The sequence below is a fragment of the Pteropus vampyrus genome, unplaced genomic scaffold, assembly GCF_000151845.1.
Source record: "Pteropus vampyrus isolate Shadow unplaced genomic scaffold, Pvam_2.0 Scaffold77, whole genome shotgun sequence".
In the NCBI taxonomy this organism is placed as follows: Eukaryota; Metazoa; Chordata; class Mammalia; order Chiroptera; family Pteropodidae; genus Pteropus; species Pteropus vampyrus.
The window spans coordinates 3,149,468-3,161,145 of NW_011888858.1; the positions used below are offsets into that span (position 1 = coordinate 3,149,468).

Consider the following 11,678-nt stretch of genomic DNA (forward strand, 5'->3'; position numbering starts at 1 on the left):
AGTTCACTTGTAGATGCAATTTACCCTAGGAGACTATTTTAATACTAAGACAGATTTTCAATAAAGTGAAATTACTCCTGCTCTTGTACTGTGTCCTATACTGAATATTCATGGAAATAATTAAAAGAGTCTGTATAGACTTAAGTGATGAATCCCTAGATGTGGCTAAATTTCAAGCAGAAGTAAATAGAAGCTACTTATGACTCAGGTAAAACACAGAGAAATAAATAAAATTGAAAACCCTGGAAGTAGAATAACTTTGTTTTCATTCTCATATGTATTCATTCATTTATAATTGCTTTGTCTTTAAAAGCCTATGTTTTGTACTTGTCTAAGAACAGTTCCAGTTGAAATGCAAGAAAAATAACATGGTGTGTTATTTCTCAGGTTTTTGTAACTTTCTAACGATGTGCGTAAAGAAGGCATTCAAATGTCAAAATTTGATAGGAATAACTCTAGGTGCCTGCTACTTTTCCAGTTAGTTGTTAAAGGATAGAAATGAAGTTATGTAACTTGTTCTAGTAAGTGGTAGAGCCACGGGTCTTTTAATGCCAGTGTGTACTTGTAATCAGGCAAGATCCAGTAAGAAGTCAGAGCCATACTAGAAATTTGAACAGAAATAATGTAAAAATGATTGACTGGCAACAGGGATTAAGTACAAAGTTCTAAAGGCTATGGGGATAACAGATGCAGAGAGCAGCCCTAACTGTAGTGGAAGTGAGAGTACCCAAGGAAGGAGCAACTTGGAAGATTCCTGTGACCTTCTTAAACTCCAGGCCAGGCTGAGATTCAGATCCCACTGGGGCAGATGTGGCTGTCCCAACCAGATGGTTAGAGCAGTTCACTGAGCTGCCATAGACTAGGGCTGGAGAACAGGAAGTCACCTGCTGGAGTACCAGGAAAATTTGATGAGGAGCTGCCATTAGGAAGCTAGTGAGACTTGCTAGAAAACCATCTGCTGGGATGCTGATGAGACTCACTAGGAGGCTACCTACTGGCATAAGAGCAAGAAGGGAAAGTGTTAGAACCAGAGGATAAGCACCTCCTTTGCATTATCCCTCCATCACCATCAACTAACATGACTAAATTTGTGCCAGCTGGCAAAAGAAATATTTATAGAGCCCAGCTCCAGTATCACAAAGCTGAGCAAAGATGGATAAATTAGCTGAGAGGGTAATACCTTGTTAACTGACATAACATTCTTAGCTCATGATATACTGCTTGCTTTTCACATTGCACAATTATGAGGAATAAGTATTTCTAAAATATGTTATACTTTTCCCATACATGGTGCTTCAGTTTCAGTTTTCAGCTCAATTAGGAGCCATGCAGCATCTGAAAGACCAGTTGGAGCAACGAACACGGATGATTGAGGCAAATATTCATCGGCAACAAGAAGAATTAAGAAAAATTCAAGAACAACTTCAAATGGTACATGGTCAAGGGCTGCAGGTAAGTTATTACTATATTTGATTCAAACAAAGCATGCCATTCACATTTTAGGAAAATTGACTATTCTTAATGAAAAGAAAGATGTAAGAGATATGTTTCAATACTCATCGGTTACCTACTCAGTATGACTGCATTTAGACTTAAAGATAATTCATTCCTAAAAGTATTTCCATCAACATCATTGTTTCTCCAGATGACAGCTATCTTTTAGCAGCTCAGTTTTTAGTCAGCTCAAATCCATGATATCAAAATTTTATTTTACATAGACTTTTAGTATGTGTAGGTACAGAATTTATAAATTATCAATTGTTATTTTAATAAAATACCAGTAGGTATAATTTGATAGTTTTATTTGGTCAACCAGCAAGTCCACTCTAAAGTTATGTTTGTCAGAGGAGACTAGGACTTTGATAAGGGAAACTTTAAATGAAAACTACTTCTAATGCCATAAATTATAATGATTAATGATGTAGAGCTGCCAGTCCACGACCTTTGAGTAGCACTAATGCTAATTGATATAACAGATAATCCCCAATGCATAAAATGCTCAAACAAGTAAAGGTTTTGAAATTTATAACACTTCTTTTAACAATTGGAAACATGATTCAGTTAAGGGACTGGAAGAATGATTATGAAGTATGTTTTATCAGTAATTATTTATTAATAATTGTTCATTTCGAGTAAATAGTCTTGTTACTTGCTTTTTAAACTTCAGTTTGTAGCTTGTTTTTGCCTCTTTTTTTTTAATGCTCTCATTGTTTTTTGTTTTTAATCTACAAAGTTCATTTTAATGTAATCTTTATTTTTAAAGATGTTTTTACAACAGTCAACCCCTGGGTTGAATTTTGGTTCTGTTCAACTTTCTTCTGGAAATTCATCTAACATCCAGCAGCTTGCACCTATAAATATGCAAGGCCAGGTTGTTCAAACTAACCAAATTCAAAGTGGAATGAATACTGGACACATTGGCACAACTCAGCATATGATACAACAGCACACTTTACAAAGTACATCAAGTCAGGTAATGTTATTGAGTACAATGAAGTGTTCAGTGATCAAAATGTATACTATTGCTAAAACAAAAATAAAGTGCTATCTTGAACAATACCATATTTAAAAATTTAATAGTACTAATTAGAAAGCATAGTATTGAGAGTGATCATTATTAAAATATTGTGCAAAATTGTTAGTTTTGAAATTTGATTGTTAAATACTTTCAATATTTTGACATTTAAAAATTTTGTAATTAAAAAAAAAATACCGACTTCTTTATGTTAAAAGAGTTGACTTGCAAAAGAGGCTGATATTAAGAAATATGTTACCATATGTAAAGAATAAATTGTTGAGGCAGTGATGATTTAATCAATATTCCAGGAAATTTTGATAATTGGTGTACATCTGTGACTTTGATAAATCTCAAGGCTTCAAATGAAATAATATAAAAATGTCTAATGTTGGTCATTCACTTTGGATATTTAACGGAAATTCTTTATATATATTTTATATCATCCCTGTTAAGATCATGTTCCTTTTCTAAAGTCATAGCATACCTTCCAGCAATATATCAAAGGCTAATTCATTCTCATTTACTACAAGTCATTAATTTGTGGTCAGATTTCTCCCAGAGTAATATGTCCTGCCACTTCTCTTTCTGTCAAGTCAACTATTGTTAGAATGATTTAGAAACATATGTCCTGATGTAAATTTTTTCAGTTAATCTATCATTAAAATATTCTCTTTTCTAGCAGAGTCAACAAAATGTACTGAGCGGGCACAGTCAACAAACATCTCTTCCTAGTCAGACACAGAGCACTCTTACAGCCCCACTGTATAACACTATGGTGATTTCTCAGCCGGCAGCTGGAAGCATGGTCCAGATTCCGTCTAGTATGCCACAAAACAGTACCCAGAGTGCTGCAGTAACTACATTCACTCAGGACAGACAGATAAGGTAGTTATCATATTTCATAAATCATTCCAAAGTTGTAAATTAATTGATTAAAAAATAATTTAATTTATAAAAATATGATTTTAGTTCGTTGCTCACTTCAGACAATATTCTTGAATTTGAAATAAAAATGCAGAATGTATCATTTAAGGACTTTATAATAAAAAGGTAAATTTTATTTTCTTTCCAAAAATGTGCTACCAGATATTGTAGAATCCAAATTCTACAGCACAATGTTATATAAGTTTTATGACAGGCTTTGTATCACTGTGAAACATTTATCATTTAATACCGATGGTGGTGATTTTCATGTAGTAGCAATGGTTAGGGTTTATAGTACTGTAGTTTATGTATATTGTGGAATAAAATTAACTTGCCTTTCTTGAGTTTGTTAAATACTGTACTGAGTGCTCAAAAGGTTATTGTGTGGCGGCTGCCGCTTTTATAATACAAGTTTGCTGTTAGATTAGATTGTATAATGGATTATATTAAAATCCTATTAATACTTTCCAGAGAGTAAAGAAGCTGCAGAATCACAGAGGCAATGAAAGCAGGAAAAACCCATTGCTTCTTTTTTTTGACCTGAGTTCCTTCAAGTTAAAAGTCCAGCTTTTAGCTCTAACTTCCTGAAAGGAAGTATTATGAATGTGTTCCATAGATATGCAGAGGACTAGTTTTAAAGCCTGAGGAAATATCTATTAATCTAGGGTGAATCCAGATTAATTCATTCATCTGGAATGCTGAAGGGCATTTTGAAGAATGCAATTTAGCAACTATTTGTAAACATCTGATTTTTGAGGGGAAAAAACTTACTTCAGCAAACTATTTAAATGCCTACTGAGATGATGAATATGGCATATTCCTTGTCCCGAGGGAAAGATCAGACGTTAAGAGACATTGAAAGGTAAACAATATTATTTGGTGTGATAAATACTTAGATCTTTAGAAAGGAAGAAGTGAACAGTTTTATGGGTTGAGGCAAGCAGGTGAAAGAGTGTGGCCAGTGAAAGCTTCATGGAAGAGATACTTGGCCTCAGTCTTAAAAGAGCTTGGCTTTCAGTGTACATGTGGTGTGGAGTCTGGGGAGGATAGTCTACGCAGAGAGAGCAGTATATACAAAGTCAGAAGTCATAGTTAAAAAGAAGTAGATTGAAGAATGTCTTTTGGTTCCAGAGGTGGATGAAGTACTGTCATCACAGTTTACCAGTGAGCAGTTGAGCAATTCAGATACTAATTTCTTTTAAGATTACAAAAGAATGAGCACTTAGCACTTCTGTGACTAAGCCACTTTGTGTTACTTATTTCTTCGGGCTTTCTTTATAGGTAAATTTTAAAACTCTTTTATATGTATCTTTGCATTAAGTAATGCCTTTGGTTCTAAAGCATATAAAATATAGTACTTTGGCATGGATTCAAAATAGATTTATTTCGCCTTATGGAATGTATAATCAATAAAGTATGCATCTGTACCAGGTTTAATATTGTTATATACTTTAAACAGGCTGTAGTTGCAGCCTATATATATCCGTAGTAGAGTCATGTATCTCAGTTTTTTCACTATAATGGCCAATGTTAGAAACTAACTTCATCTCCCAGAAAAAGCAACTAGAAATAATATTATTTCCTGAAGAGGCATCATTTTTTGTTTTCTTTCATTAAAGAAAATAGAAGAAGGAAGGTGGGGAGGGAGAACATTAGTGTATTCTAACCCAGTGAGTACTATGCTGCATTGATACATTTATAAACTGAGAATACTTTTATTCACTATTAGAATGTCATTTTGTTTTGGATTATGTTCATAACAACTTACAATATAAATATCTCTTTTAAAACTAGTTTTTCTTTAATTTCTCTTATGATAACTTTGTTTATTCATTCATGATTAGTAAAATGAATCATGTTCCACATATATTTTACTCCAAGTTTATAAAAAGAAAAAAGTTTTAGTAGGTTTAAAACTTTTTTATTGTGATAAAATATACATAACAGAATTTACAATTTTTAAATGTGCAGTTCATTGACATTGAGTACATTTATGTCTTTGTGACTGTCACTACCATCCATATCCAGAATGTTTTTCATCTTCCCAATCTGAAACTATACCCATTGAACAGTAATTCCCCATTCCTCTTTCCCTGTAGCTCCTGGAAACCACCATTGTACTTTTTAAGCACATAAGTCTGTGAGTTTGACTATTCTAGGTATCTCATATAAGCGGGATCATACAATATATGTCTTTTGTGACTGGCTAATTTTACTTGGCAACATGTATCAGAATTTTATTGCTTTTTAAGGCTAAGTAATATTTCATTGCACGTACATGCCACATTACATTTATCTATTCATCCCTCAATGGACACTTGGGTTACATCCATTGTTTGACTATTGTGAATAATGCTGCTATGAACATAGGTGTACAAATATTCGTTTGAGTCCCTGCTTTCAATTCTTTTGAGTATATACCCAGAAATGGAATTGCTAGATAACATGGTAATTCTTTTTAATTTTGAGGGGAATTGTCTTGTTTCCAGAGTATCTGCACTATTTTACCTTTTTATATTCCCACCAACAGTGCACAAGGATTCCAGTTTCTCCATATCCTCACCAACACTGGTTCTTTCCTTTTTTTTTTTTTTTTTTTGCATGATAAGCCATCCTGGTGGATGTGAAGCAGTATCTTCATTGTGGTTTTGATTTGCATTTTCCTAATGATTAGTGATGTGTTGAGTGTCTTTTTTATGTGCTTATTGACCATTTGTATATCTTCTTTGGAGAAATATCTTTTCAAGTTCCTTGCCCATTTTTTAATCTGATTATTTGCTGTTGAGTTGTAGGATTGCTTTATACTAGTTATTAACCCCTTCTCAGATATGGTTTGCAAACATCTTCTCCCATTCTGTGAGTTGACCTTTCACTGTATTGATAGTGTCTTTTGATGCATAAAAGTTTTTCATTTCGATGTACCTGTTTTTTCTTTTGCCTGTGATTTTAGTGAGGTATCCAAGAAATCATTGCCCAATCCAGTGTCATGAAACTTTTCCCCAATGTTTTCTTCTAAAAATTTTATAGTTTTAGTTGTTACACTTAGGTGTTTAATCTGTTTTGAGTTAATTTTTGTATATGGTAAGGTAAGGGTCCAGCTTAATTCCTTTGCATGTATATATATCCAAAAAAAAGTTTGTATTTTTGTTTCTGATCATTTCATTTTGCTATATATACATTTTTGTTTTACCTCTTTCCAGTCTTTTAAACATGAAACAAAATTGGAACATACAGCTTTAGAAAAACAAAAATTGACAATACCATTGAGTATTATCTTAGAGAAATATTCAGTCCACTGCCTTTTATAATATGTACCTTATACTTCTGACTCTTCTTCTTTTTCTTTCCTCTTACAGATTTTCTCAAGGTCAGCAACTTGTGACCAAATTAGTAACTGCTCCGGTAGCTTGTGGAGCAGTCATGGTACCTAGCACTATGCTTATGGGTCAGGTGGTGACTGCCTACCCTACTTTCGCTGCACAACAGCAACAGTCACAGACATTGTCAGTCACACAGCAACAGCAGCAGCAGCAGCAGCAGCAGCAGCAGCAGCAGCAGCAGCAGCAGCAGCAGAGTTCCCAGGAACAGCAGCTTACATCAGTTCAGCAACCGTCTCAGGCTCAGCTGACCCAACCACCACAGCAATTTTTACAGGTAATTCTCCCCATGGGGAAGCATTCCCAAACCCTTACTTTTATCTAATGAAATTAGCCATTAGATGAACACTTTTGTAAATGATCTGAAAAATTCATAAGAGCTTATCATACAAGTTAAATTTCTATAAAGACAGAGTTTGTCCCGGTCAGCTGTATTTCTTCCCTGTTTAGTCTTTGGAAGATTTTTAACCCTGCCATGCACATATCATCTGAACTACTGGATAGAGTAAGTGGCTACTTCTGCCCACATCAAGGCACTTTATATAGAGCTCTCTCTGGCTAGAGTTTCTGGAATTCAAGCAAAGGCATCTTCTCTTTCTTTCTCTAGTGACCTATCAATAGTTTAATATCTGTACAGGGCAGGGGTATTAAACAGGATTAAAAAAATTAATATGGGCATTATCTTAAATAATTTTTTTGGATTAAATTTTATAATATTTTTGGTTATAAATTAATATTAGAAATACTGTGGACACAGTATATGTCATAGTTAAGCACTTGGACTCTAAAGTCAGATTGCCCTAAGATTCAGTCACTGCTGCTTTACATATTGTGTGACCTTTCACAGGTTGCTTAACTTGCTAAACTTCAGTTTCTTCATCTATGATATGGAGGTGCTAATAGTGCATATCTCATGGGTAAAACATGCATATAAATCACTGAACATAGTTAGTATAAGACATACAATTGGCTGTTGTTTGTGACCACGAATGTTAAACACTTAGATTAACCAAAATGCAGACACGGTTCACGTGTGAGTATATCAGACTAGATCTACTTACCTGAAGGCTACAGAAGAAAGTCACCTAGGGTTGGTATCCTCAGCAAGGAAATTAAGACAGATTTCTGAATCCCAGTACCCTCTCTGGGAATACAGAGGAGCAGATTATGACATCTGGAAATTCAGCTTTTTCTCTTCTGGCCTAGACAGAGCAATTTTGAATGTAGGCTAATCTAGTTTTTTGCTGGAGACCACTCCATGTAAGCCAGGCACATAATATCAATTTTGGAGTTTTACAACATATGGTATAATTAGAAGACTTAGCATTATACTGTATTCTCAGGCATAACTACAGTGTTAATTTGCCACCCTTGGAGTTCTGGTCCAAATTATAATTCTTAACTTGGTGACATGGAAAATTAAAACAGGCTAGTAGCCTAAATCTCTCTCAAGTCATACTCAACAGCCTGTTAGACATTAAGACTATAGTATAGCCATTAATGACTGGCTTAACTATTTTTATAAATGAACTAATAATCTGAATTCATAACTTATAAACTGCTATCTAGGGGAAATATATTCAATGAGAATTAAAAAAGGAGAGGATTTGCCTTAAGGCCTCAGTCTTCTACATCTGTTAGAACGAGGGCCCTTAAAAGAATGAGTATTCTCTTCTCCCCCATTTGTTAAAAAAGCATTCCAAAGACAAGGGACCGCTAAAGCAATAAGATAAGTGACACCCTTCAGAAAAACACTCATGCGTAGATAGTAAATACACAACTCTCATGTAATACCTAGTTCCATAATGTACCTCTGTTGTGACCCTGTAAGGCTCATGAATATCCTCAGTTGTTTATCTTACAAAAATTTTTCCTAATAATGGAGAGAAAAAGCAAATTGTTCAGGTCCTTGGCAAAGCTTAATAATGGTTCTTTAAGTTCAAAGATCTATTTGTGTGTTCATGCACATACGTGTCCTTCATATATATTTGCAAAAATCACCCATCACAGTTCTCTTTTAAAGTTAGGACCCTGTTCCAAGTTATATTGTCAGTAGTGAGAAAAGACATTCATTTTAAAAATCCACTTTGTTTTGCCTAGTTTCTTTTGTATCTCCAGAAGTAGAAATTAGGTGAAAGAAACTGAGGCTCCTGGAGTTGAGACTTGCCCAAGCTCACACAGCTAAACAATGGCAGAGCAAACCCCATCCAGAGCTTCTGGCTTCAGATCCTGTGCCCTGTTTTGTTTTGTTTTGTTTTTGGTTATACCAGACTGCTATAAATAGAACTTAAGTCTCTAACTTTGCCCTCATTTTTATAATACTTTTAAATAATAATGATGTTAATATTTAATCTTCATAGAAACCCAATATGGGAGGCACTGTGATTATCCTTACTTTGTGAATGGAAAAACGGAGGCCCAGGGAAGTAAAGAGCTTGACCAAGGCACATATTTAGTGAATGGGCAGCCAGAGTTTGAACCCAGACAGTGTACCTCAGGGCCCGTGTCAGCCTCTGAACTACTGGCTTCTCTAACCAACCGAATGAACCTATGCAAAGGCATTGCTGTTTGGCTTCAGAGTATTCATGTTTCATATTTTCTTACCTATGCTTAAAGTTTATTATCTGTTAAAAATTGTGGTCTTTAGAACATATAAAGTGAAAGAATATGTGTGGTTTGTCTCAAGACATAGATTGCTTTCTGTACCAGAAATTCTCCTGCTTAGGTTCCTTTAAAAAATGAAATTCTGCTCTACTTTCAAAAAGAGAGAAAGCCTTATAAGCATTTTCCAAAATATTGTTTTTAAATGAGAGAGCAAAAATTAGATAGATTATGTGGAATATAAGGATTTTGTCCCAATGGAGACCGGAATACCTAAGTCAACGTAGACAGCATGATGGCAGTAAAGCGATGTTTCATAATCCGTTTGTTTTAGACTTCTAGGTTGCTCCACGGGAACCCTTCAACTCAGCTCATCCTCTCGGCTGCGTTTCCACTACAGCAGAGCACTTTCCCTCAGTCACATCACCAGCAACACCAGTCTCAGCAACAGCAGCAACTGAATCGGCACAGGACTGACAGTTTGACCGACCCTTCCAAGGTTCAGCCACAGTAGCACACATGCCTCCTCTCTGACCTCAAGGGAAGGAGGAGCTGGCCAAAATAGTTGCTGAGATGATCTGAGGATCAGGAGGAAAAGTTCCAGCAGTTTCATGAGATGCATGAGTGTTCTAGTTCCTCAAATTAGTTAGCAGGGAAAATGCTGCCTAGTGCTGCAGATGTACATCAAATACCAGCCAGCAGGAGATGATCATAGGGCCATAGCCAATTCTGACAGTGTTTTACTAGCCCAGATATTTTTTGATGGAAAGAGTATATTGCCAAATGTTAAGAAGCTCAGCTATGAAATGTGACCTCCAGTGAATCAGAAAGGCACTAACAATGTTAGTAACTTTCAGTGGTTCTGCGCCTGTTTTCAAGTGTTACAGAGGACACGCCACTGCCATGTCAGGGGGTTGCTTACAGTGATGCCGTGAAGACAGTCCAGTAGGCCCAGTAGGCCCACTTTCCCAACCCCTCTCCCTTTTCAGAGAATGATGGAATCATAATTAATTTCAGAATGTTGTGTGGGTTCAAATTATGTACAGATGCTGTAAAAATATTATGTATATGTCTGGAAAGAAGGAAAGAAAGCAAAACATTTTATATGCTGCATGAAAGCATTATCTCCCCCTTATAAGTGTGAATATGTTTCCTTAGATTCTGATGCCGTGTGCAAACTAATACATCCTTCGTTTCCCCTTTTGTTTACAACATGATAGTGTTCTATTCGCTTTTCCGGGGCACAAGTCTTTTGTTCATACTTGGCTGTGATGTCACAGTTTGTTCAGTGAGATATGATGTGCTGCTGGGAATGGATTTTTTTTTTCAGGTTAAATTATTGAAATAATAGGATTTTCAAGTTATTCAGAAATCTCTCTCATTTCATTGTTTTTCAATTATGTTTGAAAATAGGATTTGCACTGCTTTATTTTAGAAGGTTGGGAATTTTGATCACATATTTTGATATAGTTCATAGTTGGAAATAGTTGTGTAAATGGTTTTCAACAAGCCTGAAAGTAATTTCAAGAATGTTTCAGTGATAGGAGTAAAATTTGCACACAAAACATTTTAGGCACTTTTTAACATTCTCACTGGTGGGAATTTTAACTTTTAGGATTTGTTGGAATCTTTTTATTATCCTTCACAATTTCAATGCTTATTTTAGTCAGAAATGATTCAGGGTTATTTGAGGGGGAAAAAAAAACCCATAGTGCCTTGATTTTGATTCAGGTGATAACTCACCATCTTGAACTCATTGTCTGGTTTCAGTAGCAGTTTTGAAACCTTAGTACATTTTTAATAGCATGTGGGTGTCAGTGCCATTATTATTCTCCCAAGTTCCTATGAAGACTGCTTTGAGTCTCTTGGACTGGAGCTATACAGATAATTTAGAAATAAAAGATGACACATCCTAACACGATTTGTGATCACAAAATTGTTTTCCTAAATCAACATCTTCCTTTTAAGCTAAGTAGTTATTTAGGAATTATCAGGAAATATTCGCTCAATATGATCTTAGTATTCCTACAAAGAAAAAAGGGGTAGGAATTGGCTTTGCCTTCACTACAACACTAAGATATTGTAACTCACATGCTTTCTAAACATGAACTAAGATTTCGTTTGGCAATATCATATTCTTAAAGGTAATTCCAACAGCAATTGTATTCATAAAAAAGCATTTTATATATTTTATGGTACTAATTAAATTTACAACTATAGAATAAAGGAAAATTAATGGAAAGTTTATTAGGATTTAA

The 11,678-nt window shown here is 35.0% G+C and overlaps 1 protein-coding gene across 1 annotated transcript in view; it reads left to right on the forward strand.

The window, feature by feature from the left end:
- The window catches only part of CLOCK (clock circadian regulator), a 109,030-nt gene extending 97,368 nt beyond the window's left edge, over window positions 1-11,662 (forward strand). Inside the window, exons 20-23 of the mRNA XM_023532130.1 lie at window positions 2,264-2,473; window positions 3,201-3,403; window positions 6,799-7,096; window positions 9,755-11,662. Of these exons, the coding sequence (XP_023387898.1) occupies window positions 2,264-2,473; window positions 3,201-3,403; window positions 6,799-7,096; window positions 9,755-9,934 (891 nt within the window). The 3' untranslated portion in view covers window positions 9,935-11,662. The remainder of the gene's footprint in view (window positions 1-2,263; window positions 2,474-3,200; window positions 3,404-6,798; window positions 7,097-9,754) is intronic.
- Window positions 11,663-11,678: the final 16 nt, after the last annotated feature.